At 43.4% G+C, this 23,912-nt stretch overlaps 1 protein-coding gene across 1 annotated transcript; it reads right to left on the bottom strand.

Moving 5' to 3' along the window:
- Positions 1–1,936: 1,936 nt before the first annotated feature.
- On the bottom strand, positions 1,937–21,951 carry DHRS7 (dehydrogenase/reductase 7). Its single transcript, XM_057416097.1, has 7 exons — positions 21,763–21,951; positions 17,490–17,642; positions 11,510–11,616; positions 10,311–10,550; positions 4,901–5,023; positions 2,860–3,075; positions 1,937–2,146 (listed from the first exon to the last, which is right to left on the bottom strand). Exons 1-7 carry the CDS (start codon positions 21,896–21,898, stop codon positions 2,111–2,113), a joined length of 1,011 nt encoding a protein of 336 aa, XP_057272080.1. The 5' UTR covers positions 21,899–21,951; the 3' UTR covers positions 1,937–2,110.
- Between the last annotated feature and the right edge of the window lie 1,961 nt (positions 21,952–23,912).

The raw sequence follows: 23,912 nt of genomic DNA on the forward strand, positions 1-23,912 counted from the left end.
GAAATGTGCAGAATTCCTGTCTGTGCACAGGAATGTGGCATCAGGCTCCAGTGCAGCATAACATCCTGGCCCCTGCTGTCACAGGCAGCATGTCCAGTTTGCGTGTTCCAGTGTGTTTTGCAACAGTATGACCCCGACTGACATTATGATTTTCTGGAACCCTCTTCAGATTCTTTATTTTGGCAGAAACACAAGTTACAGCCTCTTATTCTGTATCACAGATACATGCAACCAAGTGCCCCTGTTAAACATGCTGTTTTGTTTGTGTGTTCTTGAACTGTTTCTGCTTTGTTCTGGAACATTTATTTGATTTATCAGGAATTTAGAGCATCTTCAAATGTGGCCTTGTCTCTCATATGTGCTGCACTTCAGATTACCAGCGCAGTACTAGTGCTAGGACCAAGCTGGCAACAGCCCACCCCACCATTCTCCCATGTAACCACTGAGAACTGCTGTTTTCTAATGAGGTATGTGCATCAGCTTTACTTAATTCTCATGGACATCTACTTGCTTTACAGGTTGCAGTGTTTATCACACAAAGGTAAGGAGGAGACAACATCATGCCTTTGGAGAACCAGTTTTAAAGAGCTTTAAATCCTGACTGGAGGATTTTCACCCCCTTTTTTTATGCCTTTACCAAAAACATGAAGTACTGGAGACTGCCTTTGTCCCAGTTGTGTACCATAAAGCAACAGGAATCAGTTTAGCGGCATGAAGTGTTAGGGAGATGACATCTGCAAATAGCAAATGCTTTTGTTCTTTTTGTAGTTTCTGCTTTTGGCATTTTCCTTGAACATCAGCTTCCTCTCCAACAGGTAATTTTGTCATCCCCTGCTTTCCGTAATCTCTGTTCTCAGGCTGGTGGTGGCCACAGCATGGTCCATGACAGCAGGTCTCCGCTCAACGTGTCCAGCAGCACCTAGCTCCAGGAGCACCAGAGCTCCTCTCTGGGCACAAAGACTCATGCTGTTTGGGAACGGAAAAGCAGAAAAACCTGGATGTAAACTGCAAACAAGCCATCTGTAGGGTGCAGTGCTGCCACATCTTCTGTGGATTAGGGCATGGAGACAAAAGCATGTGTGTTGTATTTAAAGTCACTGCACTTTGTCATGCAGACTTGCTACTGCCTCTTTAGCATGTTCCACAGACAACAGCATGTGAATTGAACCTTCCTCTTTCCCAGAAGGAGGTGGGACCAGATCCTTGTCACTTCATTAGTCTTTAGTTTTGTCCCTAGACAGTTGTTTCCATCTTTGTCGAGTGTCACACTGAAAACATCACTTTTGGCTTACTCTTTGCTGTAGTTGGAAAGTGTCAACAACTTCTAAACGGGCTGTTGTTGTTTTATTATCAATGATAGAAGTAAGAATTTTTCTTACTTGGACAGTGTGTGGCCTGAGGCATGTCCAAACATACCTCAGAGGACACTGTCAGCAGCAAGATCACCAAGCTTGCAGCTACAGGTGAGTTACCATTACAAGAGGTATTCCCTGCTGACAGCTGAACTGGGTGGCAGTGGGATGGTAAATCTTTTAAAAGCGGAGTCCTCAGTTCCTCCTGGCTGTTGCTGTCTAACACACACGTCCAACATACATGTGGACACTGCAGTGGTGCTGATACCCAGAGGTAAATGTTGTGGCAGAAGTTAAGGGATTTAGCCCTAAATATGCATTTTGCTCTCAGCAAAGAGGAAACACAATCTCCCTTTCCCAAAGGAACACTTCAGATACACACTGCACATCCTCACCTGTTGTTCTACGTGTGGGCTGTTTTTTCATTCCTCTCTGTCCAGTGACAGAAACTGGATCCTGTGGGCATAGAATTTTTAGCCTGCACAGTAAGTTTGCCAATGTCATAATAGCAGAAAAACTGCCTCTTCTGCTTCTGTTCTTATAAGCTTAAAACCTCACCCTGTGGTAGTTTAACATGAAACAGGTATGTTTTAAAAGACTTTTATTTAGCCAAGTGTGTATACAGCTTGATAGATTTGTCTGCTTACATGATGACAAAGGTACAACAGATAAAAAAAGCTGCTGTTTCCAGTCACACAACATGAAAACAGTTTCTCCACCTTATCAGAAGAGCAACAGGGTTTTGTACAAGCTTCTCCTTACTTCTTCTTTCTTGAATAAGAGGCATCGGCATCCTAGAGTGAGAGTACATCCAGTCAGTATTTCCCACCCTGCTTGCTTCAGCATTTACGTCCCTCACCCAGAATGTTATTTTGCTTGAAATGGCTTGTGACAGTGGGCAGTTACAGTGTGGAAGCAGGAAGTCTTAAGCTGCATGTGCCACCCTTATTTTTGTATTTCCTGCTTCTGAAGTACTTGAACATGGGGTTTTGTACCAAGTTCAACTAAATCACAGTAGGAAAAAATACCAATTCTGTTCCGAAAGAACAAACATCCATCTTCAGGGAGGAAAATGTGAGTGAAGAGCCCCAATAGACAGGGGTATCACTTAACATACTCCTGGGAGGTGCTCAGATTACATGCCTGATATAAAAAATAGCTACAACCAGGGAGGTGTTTTCAACGGTCTTAAATCCAAGTTGCATTCAATAATTTATCCTAGTGCCTTATAGCTCAGCTCTGCATTAACGGTGAGCTCTGAACATGCAGCGCATGTGAGGAAGATCAGAGCAAGATGTTCTGACTTGGATGTGTGCTGCCCATGCTGCAGTAACTCTAGACAAGCAGGCATGTGGCAATGGAGTCTGGCCTGGCACCAGTTGCTGGGGAAGTGAGGAATGAAGAGAGAAACTGATCCAAAATACAATCCCAATATTCCCATGACTAAAGAGTCTATCAGCAGAGTAAAAAAGGCAAATAAGCAAGGAGAGGAGAGGAATAAACCTACAATTCCACTCTTGAAGTTCTGTATCCTCCTCTTGCCCATTCTGTTCATCAGCCACCAGGCCCAAGTGGGTGCATACTGCCAGAGGTAGCAAACAGCCAGGTAGGGGTGGTCGCTGATCCAAGCCTCCTTCAGGTCGTTGGCTGTGCTCACCAGGGTGAGCCGGACACAGCGGTCAGTCGGCATCTTGTGGGACTGATCACCACTGTTCTCTATGGACTGGAGGGGAGAGAGCAAGGAGGGATTAGATCTGGATCTCTGTGAGCAACAGAGGGAAAGGAAGGGCTGAGCTAAATGCCACAGTCACGCTCCTCCCAGCTTCTTCACTTGGCACAAGTAGAATAATCCAGCCAGTACAGCAGAGACTGGCTCTGGGGAACCCAGCCCTCACTATGCTCTAGTTTCCATTATATGCTACAAGTTGCTGAGTAACTGGGTTAGCAGGTGAGACCATGTTCCCCATTATCTTAAATATTCCTGCCAGCTCTGCTGTGCAGGCAGCAACCTCAAACAAAAGCAAAGCAACAGGCTTATTCAGTGACAGGGGTGTCTTGAAGTCCTGTGCATGCACATCACTTGGTGGACTTAAGCCATAGCCATGTGAATTCATGTACATGTCACTCGAGTAATAACAGACTGCTCTAGCAATCTATTCTTCTGTTTCCCAGAGCAAAAGCAATTCTCATCTAGATTTGGTCTTCCTCCTAGGGCTTTTGCCATGCTGAAATCTGAGGAATTTGTTTTGCAAGCTTTCCAGACTGCTCAAAAAGTACATCTTGTCTTTCACAGATGTATAAAGTTTTGCAAGCCAAAAAATCCTTTCAGAACTCAATTCAACCATAGGAGATTCCCCCACCCCTACTCCCCTCACTGGTGGGTTATCCCAAGCTTTAAATTGACTGCACTTAAGACAGATTACATTTTTATGTATCACAGTAGCCATTTTTTGCCAGCTATTTTGTTAGGCAAAAAATTAAATTGCTTATTAAAAGCAACTGTGCAGTTGGAAGGTTTTGCTTTTTCTCCCTGAACAATAACTAAAAGGAAAGGAATGCATGCCTTGCCCCAGCTGACTGCAGTGGCTTTGCCAACAGCAGCGTCAACCGAGTAGGGCATTGTCAGGAAAAGGGCAAACAAAAAGCCACCTGGGCAGGAAGGGCAGTATTCTGCATGCAGAACTGTGTCTAGAAAATCCTGGCTTTTTCCACTGAACAGCAGTAGTATGGCAATTTTTACCAGACTAGGACTGTGTGTGTTGAAAGAGAAGGCAGAACAGTTCTCAGACTTTATTTTCATTTGATATGGACTTGATACCATGAATAACTACAAAACCATATACAGCTCTGCACTGACCAAAGCATTTCTCGGTAAGAAGGTGAGGTCAGTGTATGCTAGGAGGAGATAAAGAAAACCATGGCAGGATGTCCTGGGTTCAGCAGTAGCAGTCATTTTTCTCCTTCTTAGTAGCTGTTGGAGTGCTGTGTTTTTGACTTTCAGCCTGGGAACAGCACTGATAACACCGATGTTTTTAGTTGTTGCTCAGTAATGTTTACTCTGACCAAGGACTTTGTGAGTCTCATGCTCTGCCAGGGAGGAGGGGATGCCGGGAGGAAGCAGAGACAGGACACCTGACCCAGGCTAGCCAGAGAGGTATTCCATACCACAGCACGTCGTGCCCACTATATAAACTGGGGGCAGTTACCCAGAGGAGCTAGATCACTGCTTGGGTTAGGTTGGGTATTGGTTGGTGGGTGGTGAGCGGTTGTATTCTCTTCCCTTGATGTTTCCCTTATCATTATTATTATTGGTGGCAGCAGCAGTGATTTGTGTTATACCTTAGTTACTGCACTGTTCTTATCTCAACCCATGGGAGTTACATTCTTTCGATTCTCCTCCTCATCCCTCCAGGAGCAGGGGGAGGAAGTGGGGAGAGTGAGCGAGCGGCTGTGTGGTCCTGTGTTGCCGGCTGGGCTTAAACCACAACAAAGGATCACTGATCCTGCAGCAAAAGTCATGTTCATCTCAAACAGAACTGGGCCCTTACCTTTGCAAGATTCTCCGTAAAGACATTTTGTATAATCTTGGACTGTACAGGCCCTGGGCATATGTTGATAATACTGATCTCTGGGTAGTCAGTCAGCTCGGTCCGAAGAGAATTAAAGAAGCCCTAGGAGAAAAGACTAGGATGTAATACACCTCTGCCATACTGCCACACGTAGCAAGGTTTAACTGACTATATATTTACACAGTGACTCTATGCTGAAAAGGTAATGGTATTCCATTAAAAGCAATTCCTACTACTTTCTTTGGCTTTTCACATTCAGTGGCTAATATCTGCAATTACAGACATCGATATGTGTCGCCAACCTCTCAAATACACAGTAGTTTCTCTGAACTACAGCCAGATGCTGCTGTCCCTGTACCGAGGCCAACCCTGACAGCCTTGGCAGTGGAAGCGCCACCAGCTTCAAGAACTACAATATTGTGGAAATTACCTTTTGCAGGTGAATTGCTCTTTGTGGTGTTTCTATTTTCAATTGTTTCTATTGAGTAAGTGGCACTGGTTCCATGTAAGAGAAGGAAAACTTCAGCATATTAAGTCAAAGATGCATCCTGATTATTTTTAGGAGGTAACTCTACACTGCTGAACACACTGCAGAGTTTGAAATTTGCATTCATGCAGTTATAAATCTTATTTCAGCTCAGGAATATGCTACCAGCATATCTAGGTTAAACTATAATTACAAAAGCTGCAAGTATTTCTTTCCTTTAAACTAACAGGATAAAAGTTTTTTTAATCTCTGTAGAAGTTCACATTTAGACAGCAACTATTATAGGGAATGTGACCAGTTCAGGAAGGTGCTTCCTACCAAAGTTGCTGGTCAAGCACTGCAGAGATACGATTCAGCAAATACCATACTGTGTCTTATCTTTGACCTGGGTAATAACATTTCCCTCTTTATTCTAACACGTTTTTTTATCATAAGAGAGTGAGCACAGGCTGATGAACCTCTCCCACTGTGCTAAAAATGTGCAATCTGTACTCCCATACAGCTCAGGAAGAGGGCTGGCTGACCCAGAGCCCTTCAGAAATTGCAACACAGGGCTAATATCAGCCAGAAACACTCCTGTGCTGACACACAAGTCATCATCTGGAGCTACACACTAAAGCCAGGCTCCAAGTTGCACACTGGTGCACACGTATAACCAAGAACACAGGTCCTAATTTCCCAGTTGCTGGGGACTAATTCTAGCTTACAGACTGCATACGTGGTCAGCTTCTTTACAGTGTGTATTTAAAGTTAAAAGTACCTGCAGGCCCTGACTCTATGGTATCAGACCTTCACAGCATGTTATCAAAGCCTAGATATGCACAAATTCCAGAGGATTGAATGCTAACATTAAGATACATATGACCAGGAGTCTGCTTCTGGACACACGGGAAAGCATGGGAGATCTGCCAACCACCCAGCTGTTTTGAATTAAAAACCCAGGCCCTCCCCTAGATTGCCTCCTACACTGAAAGAAAGGAGCTTCCTCCAGTCCTGGTGCACACCTTCAGACATGCCACCAATACGCTGGGCTCTATTCCCGTCTCCAGGCTAATACTACAGCCCTGACCTGCACTACCCACATCCCCTTCATTCCCTGAGGGGTCCTGAGCCCACTTATCTCAGGGAAGCCCCCTTAGCTCTCAAGTCACAGCACAACTTCTGTGACAGGACTGCACCAGTCCTCTGAGGAGGACATAACAAGTGTAAAGACACCAGACCCCAAAGGGGAGAGGGAGGCAGCTTGTGTCACGAGCATGGCCACATGGGCAAGGGGAGGACGTGGTGCTGCTCCTTGTTCACAAGTGCTTTATATCCTCCTCACCCAGCACTGATGGGAAGCCCAGGCTCTCCTAGAAGAACAGCCTGAACAGTGGCCTATGCAGCTGTCCTCCCTCCTTTAGGCAATAGTTAGTTAATGAGGACTGAGTGAGAGCTCCACGGCCCACAATCCCTTGTCACACCCTGTGGATTTAGGGTGATGAGGAACAGAACTGAGTCCCATTTTACCTGAAGAACACAAACACAAGATGTACTTGTTCCAGTACCTGAAGGGGGCTTACAAGGATGTTGGGGAGGGACTACTTCATTAGGGACTGTAGTGATGGGACAAGGTGTAACGGGTTAAAACTGAAACAGGGGAAGTTTAGATTGGATATAAGAAAGTTCCTTACTGTAAGGGTGGTGAGGCACTGGAATGGGTTGCCCAGGGAGGTTATGAATGCTCCATCCCTGGTGGTGTTCAAGGCCAGGTTGGACAGAGCCTTGGGTGACATGGTTTAATGTGAGATGTCCATGCCCATGGCAGGGGGTTGGAACCAGATGATCTTAAGGTCCTTTCCAACCCTAACTACTCTATGATTCTGCTTCCAGGAGTTGAAAGGTTTTATGTCTGGGAATGCTGTGATAGAAAAGGAAGCCAGAAACATCACTTGGTCACTTGTGACAAAGCACTACATTACCTCACATGCTGGCAGGCTTCTGGGATCCAAGTTCTACCTAAGAACAGACACCTGCCTGCAGCCCTGAGTAGCCACCAGAGGCACACAGTGATGCAGGCAACCTCAGACACCCTCCTGCAGAAGGCACTGGCTGCAGCACACACCCTCTCCCAGTATTCCAAGGGGAGCCCTGCTCACCTGAGCAAGTTGCAAGGTACCAAAAACTGAGCATTGGTTCAGTGAGCTTATGTTATCTCTGGAAATCACCTTCACAACAGCTGGAGCACACAGGGCTGCTGAGGCTTTTTTCAGAGTGCCATTTGAGTTGCACTGTCAAAAGTCAGTGCAATTTTATTAAAGGGGTGCAAAGCCAGCAAACATGGAATGCATGTAGCTAGAGATCACAGCAAGCTCCCATTTCTGCTCTGTGGCCATCCTGATATTCCCCCCAACACACCATTTCAAGAGGTCTGCATGCTCCTCCTTCCGCTGGGCCTTTCTGGCTTTGTGACCAAATCCTAGGAGATGCTAAAGGCAGTAAGGCTGAGCCAACTTCTACCGTGACAGAAACATTCAGAAACGATTCCCTAATGACCAGAAAACAGAGTAGTGGCTGCTGCTCAGGGCAGTCCATGTGCTTATTAGACAAGTTCGTGATTAAGGAGTATTTTGAAGGCCACCATTTCTGATCCACCCCACATGCCTCCAATTACATGAATTGCAACTAGATGAATGGCACATGATCTCCATGAGCATCATCACACCAGGAGAGAAGCTGCACCAGTCACATGCAGACTCCCATGGCCTCAACTCATGTTCTTACGGCACTCCCAGAACCGAAACAAAGGGCAATTTTATCAATAGAACATTGTCATCAAGAATTCCAGTTGGCATGAATCAAAGCACGATTGTATCAAGAACAAACTTTAATTCTTAAAAGAATTCCTTCCTTCCTCCTCCAACTGCCCTTTAAAAGAAATTAAACAACACCCAAAAACCACAACCAAAGCCAAACAAAAGGAAGAAAGAAGGGACTTTTTTCATAAAAGGCATGATTAAGATTGTATAAGACTGCAGCAGTAACTGTGTTGGCTGTGGTGAACTCCAAGGCATGAATTAAAAGAAACCCCAAAACCATAATAGTGGAATTCATGTCAGATAGGCTTGCATATTTAATAATTGGTGGCCAAAATGCAATCTTCATTTCAGTAAGATCTTAGAATATGGGCTGACCCTTGCTGGGAAAAAGCAACAGGAAAAGCATCACTTTATGCTTTGTCACATCTTTCCCCTACCCTCTCTCTCGACATTTCTCCTTGGTCATTGTCAGAGCTGAGCATTGAGCTTCTGGAGAGGCCTCCCATTCCGACAGATTTCCCTTCCCTGAATTTACTGGTGAAGTTTGATGTTTAAAAAAAAAAGCCTTTCTAGTTTTTGGGGGTTCCACGCCCACATCAGCCATGACTCCAGACTGACCAGAGACTCTCGGACAGAGCCTCTCTGAAATCTACTTTGCAAATCACGTTTTAACACCTGCAACTCTGTACAACAGAGCTGCTCTGAAAGAAAAACAAGAAAGGAAGCTTGGGGTCTGGCCTGGTTACTGAGCAGGGGTAGAAGCTAACAAAAAGCAGTTCAGTTAGCTTATTTTAATTAAGCCAGAAACTCTCCCGTTAAAGCTTTGCCCATATTTTCCACCCTAACAACAGAGTTCTGAGTTGTTTTAGTTTTTTTTACAGCAACGTGTGAATTCCTTGTGCTCTGCAACTGATGAGCCATGCTTAAACCAGCCCCACCACACCCAAAAGATAATTCAACCGGAAGAACACATAATAAAGGAGCATAAGGGGAATTCATACTTCTACTAGACTTAACCCAAAAGTTGGCCTCTAATGGGCAATTTCACCACTGGCACTCAAATGTAGAGCAGCAGATCTCTCTCCCCATCACTAACTGAAAATTGTTTATTAGCAGATACCTGTCACTGTCTTTTACTTCTTCATTCTTCCAAGTGACTGGTGGCTTTGCAGTGTCAGCCAGTTGTTACATTTTTATTGCTGTTAGACAAACCATCAAAGGCCATTGATCCCATAGCTTAAGCAATGTTATTTACTCAGATTATGTGCTTAAACCCAGCAGGAAGTAAAAAAGTGCTGTTTTTTCAAACCTGAGCACAGCGAGAGTTTATTTTACTGAGATCAAAACATACATAAGCCAGAAATCAAACAGTGATGAAAGACACCCATGTGAACAAATCTGCTGTTCAAATAAGCGATTCCTCTGTGATGCAGGCAGTCTTTTTCCCCAGACACTTTTTTGAGCCCTTCAATGTTTTTCTGCACAAGTGAGACTCCTGTCAAAAACTCTCTCCAAGCAGTACTGAAAGTTAAGCGTTATGCACAGGATTAACTCCCTAAGCGGCAATGCGCTGCTGGTCCTTCACACCACAGCAAGATTCAGAACTGTTGGGAAGACTCATTCAGATGTTCCCCACCAGATCAGGAATTCTAATCTCTGAATAGTCTGCTTTACCACTCACCATTCTCGCTTTACTGTCCTAAAGACTGCCAGTAGTCTTAAAACTCTCACCAACTGAATTAAGATGAGAACATTAGGGTTTCTAGATGCAACAGAATAATCCACAGATTTAGGTATTCATCTGAAAGCCAGAGGCTAAGGTCTTGGGTTTCTCATCGGTATTTAACTATGTAGTGGTTAAGCCCAACTAAGATGACATTTGAATTTTAGTTAGTAAAATAAATTTACACTGGGAGCAGACATATTTCACACTTCAGCACAAATAAATTCCAAACAACTTTCAAAACCTGAAGAAATTCCATAATGCTGTGTGCAATTACAGGTGACACTTCTGTTCTCTCTGCAGAATGAAGTCCTTTGCTATGGCACTGACCTATGTTGGTCTATTACACAAGATTTAGTTAACCTCAGAAATTTAACTTACCTGCAGAGCATGCTTGCTGGCACAGTACCCAGAGGCAAGGGGAGCTCCCATGATACCCATCACACTGCTCACAGTAACAATCTTTCCTTTTTTCCTTTGGATCATGTGATTCAGGACATGTTTTGTTAAAGAGATTGTACCCAGGTAGTTGAGCTCTATTATGGCACTATAGACATCCAGGTTTGTATCCACAAACAAGGAGCGCTGGGAACGTCCACCGTTGTTGACCAAAACATCAATCTCAGGAAAGATACAATGATAAGTTAAGAGAACACATCTCCTTTAATACCTGTGCTTTCTCAAGCAATTGTTAAGTGGCTGTTCCCTTCCCTCTGGTGTCATCTCTACCGTACACCAATAAGAGGCATCAGCTGCTGAAGAAGTTTCAGCAGTTGCTCCCCTCCTCACCCCCTCCCCGACTAGATATCCCCTTTGAATTGAAGGCTGGCTCATTTTGAGTGAGTCAACACACCAGGAATACAGTGTTTGATGCCAAACAAGGTTAATTCCTAGTACAAGAATACTGGCAGCTGAAAATTTGTTTTCCACACAACATCTTTTTAACCTTACTGCACTGCAGCAAATAACATTTAACATTTGGATCCTGCAAGGTGACCTCTGAAAAGTTTCATGCAAAAGCAGAAACCAACTAAAGTAAAGAACAGAAGAAACAAATCTGGTGCCACTAATTTCACAGTAAAATCAAGTGATCTAAAGGCTTTAGCTTGAAGTTTTGTACATTTTTTTTTTTTTAATACTGGCTAGATCTGACTGCTACTGCCTTAACTCTGCACTCTGGACTAGCAAGCAAGAAAACTCTGCACCAAAGAAGGCAAACAGTTGTGCCTGACAACCAGTTTTGTTCCACATGGTTCTAAGCCCAAATTACATGCTTTATTGAAATCACAAAATAAATGTTCTGACTTCCAAACACAATTTTAAGCTCTAAATTGCTCCAGTTGGCCCAGAAATTCAGTGACATCAAGTTTTTAGTTCTCGGCAATGACCAGTTATTATTTGTTCATTGCTGCACCTCTGCAAAGCCTGTTGAAACCTATAAACAAGCAACAGAAGGGATGAAAATTCAGGTACTTTTTGGCAAGTGAATTTACCATATGACAGAAGTGAAACATGAACATAAATGCAAGTATAGGGCATAGGGAAAAAAAAAAAAGTTTAACCCCAAAAGCACACCCTACCTTGCCAAAATGCTTAAGAACACTGTTGGTTGCAGCTTCATGAGAGCTTCTATCAGTCAAGTCAAGACGCAGAACAAGGATATCTTTTTCATCCAAGCTGCTAATCTCTAAAAACAAAGAAAGTAAATGGGAACCAGTAAGACTATTAATGTAACAACTGTGGGAAATGTAATGTGCTTTTAAACACTAAATTTTCACTAAAAAAAAACCAAGAAGCCATAACATTGAGTTGGAAATGAAATACTTGCTTTGTTTTCATTTTGATCTCCACATAGAATTCATTTTTAATCTGTTCCTAACAAGTCTTGTTTCTCACCATTATGTTTTTGCTTCTGAAAAGCTTGACCTTGTGTAGCTTTTCACTCAATTCCCCAAATAAATTACAATTTTTGGGAACAACATGTAACTGAAATTTTTCACTGAGACGTTCAGAAGCATGATGTACTGGCAACCTTGGCACTTAGCTTGTATGTTAGCTGGTCAAGCATGTGTATGAGTAGCTATGAGGCAGAGTCCAGAGAAGTTAGACTGTTGAAGAGTTACTGGAGGAGGTAGAAGGAAAAGGGTTTTGTTTAACTGACAGCTTTCAATATATCCATCTCCTGAAATAAAAGTCAGCTGTCAGCAAGCCTCCATGTTGAGCAGTTTTACCACTGTCCCTTCAGAACAACTGACCTTTTCCACTGAAAATATTTCCTAAGCAATGATGTGTGACCCTGGCGTTTTGGGGCAGATGACTCACAAAAATAAAATCTTTAAGGTTTATCTTTTCAGGGTTTTTTTAAGCTACATTTAACAGGATTCTTTTTTTCCTACTTTTTTTATGTTAGCTTGATGGTGCTACTTTTGTTTCTGAATTGACTCCTGTCCACAACTAAAGTGTACCTACTCCCCTTTAACCAACTGCCCTCCTTCATGAGCCAAGGGCTCTGACTTTTTGATGACTACTTCTCACATACACAGGTAAGGTTGAACTTTATCTTTACAGTTATGTACAAATAAGGAAGTCAGTTAAATCTGTTAAGTTGCTTCTGTTCAAAGGTTATTAGTATTTAGGCTATTAGTTAAAATAAAACCATCTGTCTGGTTTAAAGCTGCCAGTATTTCCACTTACTGCTCCCTCCAACCATTCTATGTCCATCTTCCCCTCAATTTCTTCTAGAAATACACCACTAAAATCCATGTAGTTTAACCTCCTCTCTGAGAGGCACAACTCTACTTCATGCTATCTCAAGCAGATCTGCACAGTTAAATCTACTAACATAAGGCATGTTTCTGCTGTGGATTAACAAGACCATATAATCAACTCAGCCAATAAAATTATACAGGCAGGGGAGAAAAGAGCAAAGGAAGAGACAGAGACTGCTGATAAGGAATGAAATGCTCTTTTACATGATGTAGGAAACTTCCAGAAATATCAAACCAGAAGAACAGTTCTTCTTTTGGAGCAATCCGCAGTCCAATATGACTTCCATCCCCAACACACTCAGACTTGTACATCTCTATCACTTTCTGTAGTTCTTGTCTAGGGTGAGGAATCTTTGCTCTAGTCATTCCTCACAGGCAGCTTTTACAAAAATTCTGACATTCTTGTTATCCTTTTTCTATACTTGTACTGTCCACTCATCCTGTTTTTAATCTGGCAGATGACCTGAACTGTGCACAGTGTTGAAGGAATATGCATGTTCCAATTTATACATCGTCAAAATTATCTTCTCCTTTCCTTTTACCCCTAGTATTCCATTTCCTTTTCTGCCTGTTACCAAACCAATGTTTTTAAGGGATCAATTACAATAACCCAGAAAAACACTTGCTTCCAGACCTTATAGTTCATCATTTTACACAAATGCTAACATACTTCAGCAAACACCCTTTAGCTATGTGTTTCAGCTGCAGTGTCAGTTTCACACAGCCACCAGCTCTCAGGTGCAACATACTTGAAACTGAGCTCTCAAAGCTCAGTCTACCCAGAACAATGGCCACCTTCACTTAGCTGTGAAACAGCTTTATGTTTTCTGGAGGTCCTTTAAAGTCTCCTTACATAGCAGTTCTACACTACATGGCTTCTGGTTGGGATCAAACTGCCCAGCCACCAAGCAGCAGACCTTCTGATATTCTCCTATTAAAGCAATTAAGGGCTGCCTCTTCCCTGCTTATGGTCCATTAAGTTCTAGTTACTTTTTAATTAAAACATGATTATAATCACCCAAAGCCAACTTGTTTTTCAAAACCTGCATAAGTAATGTTGACTTAGAATAGTATTTTGTTACAACACCAAGCATACACCTCCTTCCCCCAGGATCCCCTAGAGGCTTGCAGATTAACAACACACATGCTAATCCAAGTTAGCAGTTTCTTGTAACATGATTGGTATTACTTAGCATAGGGCCTTTATTTTCCAGCTCTTCAGCACTTCTTTTTCTACCTTTTATTTCTATCTTGTATAATGCCCTTTAATAGATCATGAGCTTTTAGCAGAGGTTGAACAACATAACCTCCTGAGGTCCATTCCAACCTCAATTACTATGTAATTCCACAATTTACATTGGGCCTATCCATATTTAAATCCTATTTGAGCTTTGTCAAACCAAGGAACACCTCCCCCACCTACTTTTTTACTTTTTAGGGCTTTTGAGAGAAAACAGCCTCCAACATTACTGGTGAAATTCAACTCATGCTTCAGAGAGGGGTTGGGGGAAACAGAGAAGCCACCTGCAGGAACCATGCAAGCTACACAAGCTGTTTTCTCTCCCTCCTGCAGAAGTGCAATGAGGTGTTAAGTTGGCATATGCATGACTCAACAGGTATTACCATAGCTTTTATGGTACATTCCTTCTCTCTCTCTCATTTAGCTTTTAAGCAGCGCAGAATGCGTAAACATGTATCACAGGGTGGTGTCTCTAAATTTGGACCAAGATATTTGTGCTAGTTTCTGACATTAATACAAAAATTCCCTAGTTAAATTGCTGCTGTGTACAGCATCTACAGCAGGCATGTTAAAGCCCATTAGCTCAAATTATGCCCTATAATTCAGCCAAATTCAAATTGATGTTACATGCTGCAGCTCAATCTTAATCCATCCTGCACTACTCAAACCTTACAGAATACTCCTGAACTCAGTTGCAAAAACAAAACACGCAGGTGGAAGCAGACACAAGCCACCCAGGAAGCACATGGACCCACTACCCAAACATGCAGGGATGGGATCAAGAAGATCAATTCTCAGAGTTGAAACTGGTGAGGAATGTGAAAGGCAACAAGGACTTATAGGTACAGCACCAACAAAAGGAAGAAAGGAGAGGGAGGTCACTGCTGAATAGGATGGTGAGGAAGTGACAAAGGGCACAGAAAAACACAAGGTACTCATTCTCTTCTTTGCCTTAGTCTTCACTGGCAAGATCTCTTCTCACGTCTCCTGCACTCTGGGAAAAAGAAATACTACCAGTGTCAGAGAAAGACCAAGTTAGGGACAAACTGCACATACAAGCAGGGCAATATACACATCCAAGATTCAAAAGAGCTGACCAATGTCACTCATCTTTGGAAGGTACTTGGTAAGTCAAGTAGCTCCTCATTAACTGGAGAAAACCAAGTCTCACACAGCCATCACGCAGCCTAACCTCAGTCCTTGGCAAAATTATGTGACAGTTCCTCCTGAAAGCAATTTCCAAGTACATGAAGGACAAGAAGGTGAATGGGAAAAGCCAGCATAGATTTAGCATGAACATATAATGCCTGACCAACTTAACTGCTTTATGTGATGACTGGCTCTGAGGACAATAGGAGAGCAATGGAGGTTCTTCACCTTGACTAAGAGGCTTCCTATGTTGTCTTCCACAGCATCCTGGAAGCTATACTGGGGAAATATCACGGTTCTAGGCGAGTGGATTACAATGCCAGTGAAAAACAGACTGGATCACCAGAGAAAAAAAAAAATAGTAACCAACCATTCAAAGTCTAACTAGTGGCCAGTGGTATCCCTCCATGACCGGCATCTTTTAATGTCTTGATTAATGACCCAGATGATAGAACAAAACACAGGTTTTCAAACTTTCAGTTAACATCAAGTTCAAAGGAGCAGCTGCTGTGCTAGAAGGTACGACCGTCATTTCAGGGGTGTTTTAACAAGCTGCAAGAACGGTCTGACAAACCTCATTAAGCTCAGTACATCAAATCCAAAATTTCACACCTGGGACAGAGTAATGCTATGCAGTACTGCAGGCCAACGCCCAAATGGCTACCTACCAGCTCTCCAGACAAGACGTAATGTCCAGATGGAAGGACAACAGCAAGTCGAGTGTAATTCAGCAATTAGCTCTGGCAATTACAGATGTTAGTCAGCTGCACTAGCGAGAGCAGATTGAGGGAGGTGATTTTTAAGTGCCTCTACACAGCATTTTAAGACTGCATCTAGAGTATTGTGCGCAATTTTAGACACCACTGGCTCAAGACAAATACTGATAAACTGGAGATAGCGTAGGGGGCCACTAAGATGGCTAAGGGGGCTACGGCACACAATAATCAAAGAAAGGTGTTGAAGCTGGGTTTACACAGTCTTGAGAATGATAAGAGGGGAAGTGGCCTCAATTACTCCCTTCCACTACTTAAAGGATGGCTATAGAAAATGTGGAATAACTATGTCACTGAAGAGCTTCAATATAGCTAATCTGACCTATAGTTACAGTTCAGTAGCATATACTTGCAAAACACATGGCTATGTAAGACTGTAAAGCCGGTATATACCATAGCTAAGACATTTCACAGGGTCACTTAAAAGTCAGCAGAGGCAGAAATCATCTTTGATAAATTGGTTCACATGTATTTAGATACTATTTCTGAGTATTCCTTAGCCCATCGCACTCTCATACAAGTGTTGTCTGAAAATGCATAGCCAGAATTATGACTCCTGCCAGCCTACCTAGTGTTTTTTTGCAATGTCAAAACCAGCCACAGGCACAAATGTAGTTGCGTACTTCTACTGACCACAAAACATTGCACCATATAGCACTGGAATTTTGCCCTGACAAACTACCACTTAACCACATAATAGATAACTACTTGAGTGAGCTTTTTAAGCATCAAAAAGCAGAACTAAGGAGCTGCATGGTTTTGAAAGCTCCCTGACAGATTTTTGGAGTATGCCAACTTTTAGATTTCTAGAAATGCTGAGATGCTAACCCAAGATAAACACTTCATTATTCATTAGCATACATTCCAAGCAGACTGTGGACATTCTATTAACATTACCAGGAATGAACTGTGATAATACAGTATAAAACACTGCATACTGAGCTACAGAGGATAAACAGATTGATAAAGGTATGTTAATCACATTCAAAACCTCTGCTTAACAGCATGAATTAACTATCTCCTTCACTGTTGAGCACAAAAACCGAAAGGAAAAAGAGATAGGAGAAAGGAAAGCCTACTGACTCAGTAGGCACATGAAAGATAACTGGAACAGTTTAACATTCTGCTTTACATTCGTTCCTCTTGATCCTCAGGAGATCTTTTCTTGCACTTGCTCAGAACAACTTTTTCTGAACATTTCTATGAATTCCTTCTCCAAAAAGGAAAGTCAGTTGCCAGTCTGCCTGTAACAGGCACAAACCTGAAGAAAGAAGACTTCTTATCAGCATGCAGCCATATGGCTTGGCTCTTAATAGGAAGATATCCATGAGACTGTTTCCTCCATTCCCCACAGTTTTTATTCCTTTTCTTAATCTAGTATCTTACAAGACCATTTGCAAATGATCATATTTAGTTAACACTGGCTTATGAAGGAACTCATAATGCAAGGCTATACAAGGGCTTCTCACTCACAAAAAGAAAACACCAGCTTCATATGTACAGTGAAGCTATGTATAAAGTTCACTTTCACCATAAAATTCATTCCTGCAATATGTGGGTTAGTAACTCTGCAGCAACTTCATCACAGCAAGAGCAAAACTTCTCACGTGAAGCAGTAAGCTGTACTTACGAAGGCATTTCTTCTTCACTCTTTCAAGCTCATCCTCTCTTCTTGCTGAGATGGCAAGCAAGGCTCCTATCTTTGATAGCTGGTAAGCCAGTTCTTCTCCTATTCCACTCGAAGCTCCTGTCACCCAGACAACCTTTCCACGCAGTTCATTTTCTATTGAAATAATCAAGACAACAGTTCACACACTGCCAATGCTAGAAGAAACACAAAGTCATTGCAAGGGTATAATCTGATAATGTTTTTAAGAAATATAGTTGTTTGGAGGGCCTATTACAAAATCCTGACTTCTTCATGCTTTGGTCAAACATACTTGTGAAATTGTTCATAGCTGTTCTGTTGCCACTTGAACTTTGTTCCAAGGTTAACCTGAATAAACACTGCTTATTGACCTGACAGTAGCACGGCATTTTTGCAAGCCATCCACACACAGCATTTTCGCTAACCTCATCAAGAAGAGCTTCAGAGGAAAAGGGACAAGAGAATTCTTGAAAATGACAGGAAACAGTTACTGTATCACAAATCCAAACAAAAGCCTATGCAAACCTTTCGCAACAATGTTCTACCTCAAAAATGTTCCCAAGTAATTGCCAACAGAATAGAACTCTCTGAACAAAGACAATCAACCATAACAAACCAAAAGGGTGTTCATCCACTTTGGTTTGTATCTGATGCAGGTTAGTTCTCGCACTGGACAGAGTACAGTACGCTGAGCTCCCAAGGTGTAAGCTCATGCGTGAATTTTCCATGTACTCATAGTATCTGCCCAGGCATGCTTTTTCAACTGGTAGTAAAAATTACTCCTTTTACTCCTCTGCTTATATGCCTGTTCCCCTTGTTTGCAATCTTCCCCACTTATTGATACACCTGGGGACTGGGAAGAGGCTTAGCTTTCCAGACACACATCCAAAATAATCAAATACAACAGATGCCTGAATAACACCCATTTAATTCTAGAGCATGATTTAAGGATTTGTGGATGCCCCATTCCTGGAAGTGTTCAAAGCAGGGCTTTAGATAACCTGGTCTAGTGGAAGGTGTTCCTGTCTGTGGCAGGAGAGTTGGAACTATATGATCCTTAATGTCCCTTCCAACCCAAACCATTTGATGACTCTATGATGAATGATCACTGATACCAGAGCACTTTCCAGAACACATCATTGCCTAACACCTGTATGTGTTCAAGATTAGTGAATGCTAGTTTTACTGAAAATCTGACTCAAGTTATCAGAGCACTGACAGGAGCTCTTCCTTCTATTTTTCAAGTCTGTAGAGAAGAGCATTCCAACAATGGTATGCCAAGAAAGTTTTCATGGTATAATTCAAACAGCAGAGCCAAATACAGTTCCTGAGAATTAAAGCCAGCTCTATTCTTAAAAAAGGCCAGAACAGCACTTTTCAGCTCACTGAAATTTACCCACTCTTTTAAGTTAGCAGAAGTACTCCTTTTTCACTGCAGCCACAGGCTGGAAGTGCTTTTACTTCCTGCTTTACTTCAGTAATGGGTTCTCTCTACACCACAGTGTGTTTCAAATTTCTACTTTCAGATTCTTAATGACACAAATCCCATGAAGAGACCAGCACCAAAATGTTCTACCCTTCTGACAAGAGGAGAGAGCACTTAAGACTATCACAGCTCAGCTGGAGTCTGCGGGACTGACAGTGAGTACTGTTCATCTTTTTTTAAGCTGACTGTATTTTAGCCACAGAAAAACCCCTCCTAAAACCAAGCTTTGATGGTTTGGGGTTTTTTTTTCCCAAAAACAGTAACAGCAACAACAATCACTGTCTAAGCGAGAGATGTATTCTAAGGTTACAAACTTGCAAAGTGGAAAGGGGTGTTGCTGAAGTTGTAGGAATGATCACAGTATTATTCATTATACCAAGCAGCTGCTGTCTGTAAATCCTATTCACACACTCTTTCCTACAGCTTTATTCCAATACATTACAAATTCATCGAATTAACCACAAGAAACATGAGGGCTCACCTCTCCTGTTACTTTTTTTGGCAGAAAACCCATGTAGACAAAACACGATGTGAACAAAACGCTACGTGGACATACTTTGAACCCTGCTTACCACACTCATCTACCTCCTCTTGCTACTGAAAACAAATCCACTCCCCTCTACCACTTAGTTTCACTGTTCCCAACCTGTCTTGGGCAGCTTCATTGCAGTTATTCAGGATCTTGTTCTGTGGGCAGAATAATGAACTGAGATAAGGAAAGTTTTCCACTGATTCCCCAGCACTGACAGTTACTAAGCACTGAGTTACTGGGAGCTAACATAATGGAAAAACTAGCTCAAATGCCAATGTAGAACAAGTATCAAACCATCAGCTTGCTCCACAATTAATGTCCTGTTGCTACTGGAAATAAGTTTAAAAATTAACCTTGCCAAATTAAAAAATAAAAACATATTATACTAACCATTAACTACTGTGTTACAGGGTATAGCACACAAGAGGTTGAACAGAGTAGTTCCGCAACTAAACCAGGAAATGCTTTTGTAGCTCTATTTAGGGTTCTTTCCCAACATTTTATAGCTCCTATAGCACAAGGTTGCCATGTCCTTTTCATTTATGAGAAAACTTTTGGGTGGGGACGTTTAAAGGAGAACATCGTCCCCACAGGCCTAAAGAATCATACCATTATTCCCAGCTTTAGGAGCTGGCTTTCAGATATGTAGGCTTTCACAGATAAAAGGATTCTCCTTGTCTTGATAATATTACTCTGCCTGTGAAAAGCACACCATTTAGAGTGACTGCTGTTCAGGTAATGAAATACACAACCCATAAGGAAAGTTACCCAGCACCCAGAAACCCTTGTCTCCTGTCCACACAAGTATTTAGAAGATGGGAAGCTATACAGCACCTGCCAATGATACAATCCAGAACTGAAAACTCCTTCTAGAATTGAATGATTGAAATAAAACCAGTCTAACCTGTATTAAGACCTTTCTCCATAATTACAGTTTACAGCACTACAGAACCACAGAATGGTTTGGGTTGGGAGGGACCTTAAACTCATCCAGTTCCAATGCCACTGCCATGGGCAGGGTCACCTTCCACCAGAGCAGGCTGCTCAAAGCCCCATTCAACCTGGCCTTGAACACTGGCAGGGATGGGGCAGCCACAGCTTCTATGGGCAGCCTGTGCCAGTGTCTCACCACCGTCACAGTAAAGAGCTTCTTTCTTACATGTAATCTAAATCTATCCTCTTTCAATTTAAAGCCATTACCCCTCACCCTATTGTTGTCCAAAAAATAGATTTGTGCCCAGCGTGAAGTAAACCAATTCCACACGCTCAGGAGAGATACTGTTTATCCAGGCCCCAGTGTGGACTGCTCCACAAATCAAGCACACCAGTGCTGGCTTTCTTCTGTACACTTACACACAAAAGCTACTACAAAAGGTAGTACAATCCCAGTTACAGTGATTGCTTGTAATCTACATATAATTTTAGTACTGGTGTGATATTTCTAGTTCCTACACATGCTCAGGGGAAGGGTCTCCACCTGGGACAGGGTTTTTTTGAGCCGTGGGCATGATTTTTAGTATTATAATGAAGACAGGTCACCATTGGACAATTCAAAATGTTAGTTCTCTTGTCAAATTAGTCAAGTGAATGGTCACTTTGGATGTTATCCTTTGATCCCTCAAACATAAAATCTGGAGGGGCCCATAAGTTCCTTATTGTTTTAAGAGGGTCACTTGGTTGTAAGCCCAAGATGCAGTAACTATGACTGTGGCTACCAACAGCAGATGCACAATACAGCAAGCAATGTATCTTACTATTATCACTACACGCCCGTATCAGTCCTTCCTTCAACACTGTCCCTCAGTCACGTGCTCAAACCAAGCAGCCTCAGTTCCTCCGCATGCTCATGCCAGAACTGGATATCTGCCCAGGAACAGTACAAAACAAGCCTTTTTTGGCCAAACCAACCAGCCCTTCCCATAAAACTGCTGGAACTCACTACTCTCTCAAGCTGCTTTTAGAACTGCTTTACTGGCATGATAAACACCACACACCTGGCTGCATAAGGGCAAGAAAACTATGCTTTGGGGTTATTTCTACCGAGGAGCCTCCGGCCAGCTGCTGAGGATTGGTTCTACCGAGCCTGAGGAGACTTCATCGCCATCGCTGAGGTCCCCTCTCCTCCCCTCCCCACATGCCGCCATTCCCTCTTCCCTCACGGGTCGCCACAGACCCGCCACCACACCCCACCCAGGGCCACAGCCCTGCTCCCGGCGGTTGCCGGCGGGCGGCTTTACCTGGCTTCTTGCCCCTCCACTCGGCCCACAGCAAAGTGAGGTCGCCATCAGCCCGCAGCCAGCGCAGCACCTGCACAAGCAGGACCAGGAGCGCGCCGCCCGCGAGCGCCACACACAGAGCGCAGCCCCACGCCATGGCCGACACCACCGACCTGCCCGCGGGGCCCCTTTATCAGGGCCACGACGCGGAGGGAGCCGCCCCGCTGCCTGGAGACAGCGCCTGCCCCACTGCAGCGCCGGCCCCTTCCCCGCCTCTCGGTTCCCCTTCCACCCCCTTTCCCCGCCGGGCAGGGTGGACAGCCCCGCTGTCCGTGCGGTGTAAAGGCCGAGGCGGCCAGGGCTGGCGGAGCTGGAGGAGTCAAGACTGCCGGGGAGAGGCCATGCGTGTGACAGGGGGGAAGGTCGCTTTCGGGGTTAGGGCGCTCTGATATTCCCTGGACGTGGCCCCGAGGGCAGGGCAGGGGAGGGGAGGGGAGCGTTGCCCTGCCCTGCCTTTCTCTGCTTGTAAACAACGCTGGCCGCTGCACGTCTGATGTTAAGAGATCAAAAGCCAGTGCCGGCCTTACTGAGGAAAGCTTCACGGCTGACCCTTGGGCACAGCAGCGATTCTGGTCACACCGGAGCTCCGCGGCGGCACCCAGCCTAGCTGCGGCACCCCCGGCTCCGGGCACACATCATGCGCACCTCTTCTGCAGCGTGGAGCCCTTCCCCGCCCGTGTTCCTGCAGCAGTCTTGACCTTGGACATGCCTCCCGCGGCGCCGCCTGCAGAGGCACACCCGGTTCTCACATACACCTGCTCTGTCCAGCGTTTCAGACACTGGGTTTAAACCCTGGGCTCAAAAATTCGTGGTGCTGGAGACCCACAAGTGCTAAAAACCCAGGGGCGTTTATGAGCATCACATCACTCTCACCTACAGCTCTTCACCACTGCATTGCTGGTGTTTATGTGCAGACAAGAAAAACTCTCTATTACCTGAATGTTTAAAAGTCTTTCACGTCAAAGGGTACAAATATAAAAGGGGAGCCCATAATAATTCCTGCCTCCTTGCCAGGCACTCAACAGAAAAGCATGCAGACCTTATGTAGGATACACTTACATTAGATACTAGGATGAAGTTCTTCCCTGTGAGGGTGGTGAGGCACAGATTCCCCAGAGAAGCTGTGGCTGCCCCATCCCTGGCAGTGTTCAAGGCCAGGTTGGACGAGGCTTGGAGCAACCTGGTCTAGTGGAAGGTGTCCCTGCCCATGGCAGGGGGTTGGAACTGGATGAGCTTTAAGGTCCCTACCAACCCAAACCATTCTATAGTTCTATAGAATGAGTACATTTTCAGAGATGTATGGGTGAAGTGCTTCTTCTTTGTTCGCAAGGGGGCCTCAGATGACTTGATGCCAGCTCTGGTAATAATACTGCAGGAGCATGAGTATGAATATTTTCCACAGTACCACCATGCAATTTCTTTGATCTGTGCTAGAGTAAATAAAGTTCCAGAGCAATTACCTGAGATTATTTCAGTGTCTGTGTAAAATAGATTTGAAAAATCTCTTACTTCACTAAATTATGTGGGTACAATAACATTAAAATGAATAGCAGTAAGTACAAGAGCACTATATTCCCTTTTCCTATATTTCCTTATCCATTGTGAGGAAAACAGAACAGCTTCTAAGGAGAAAAGCTCTTTGCTTTATCTAGGAAAATAAAACCTTAGGGAGAGCCCATCATAAAATGAGTGCAAGTGAAATAAGGCTATCTGCTTCAGAATGCTACCTATGCCATATGGGTTAGTGTTGCTAGAAGAGGAGAACAACAAACACTCATCCAGGCAAAGACAGTCCCACATAAATGTAATGGAGTGCCAAAAATCCTTCCTACATGCATCTATCTGATTAGACAGTTAGGTAAGTACCATCTTTCTATAGTTTTTATTTCATACCTGGTTTAACCACCACAGATTATTTAAGAAAATGTCTCTTTTGTAGTAACATTTACTGAAAACTGAAAAAATAATCTGAGGTAAAGGACAGCCATTTGAGCCTTTTAAATGCAATAATAATTTTGATCAATGCTGGTTTGAGGTACAATTCTTCTGTCACTAGGTCAGTGACATGTTTCCATGTTTCTTACAAAGAGCATGTCCTGGATTCAGCAGTA

This window comes from Pezoporus wallicus, unplaced genomic scaffold (assembly GCF_028554395.1).
Source record: "Pezoporus wallicus isolate ANWC-B61680 ecotype Strahan unplaced genomic scaffold, APGP_CSIRO_Pwel_v1 scaffold_2146, whole genome shotgun sequence".
Taxonomy (NCBI): domain Eukaryota; kingdom Metazoa; phylum Chordata; class Aves; order Psittaciformes; family Psittacidae; genus Pezoporus; species Pezoporus wallicus.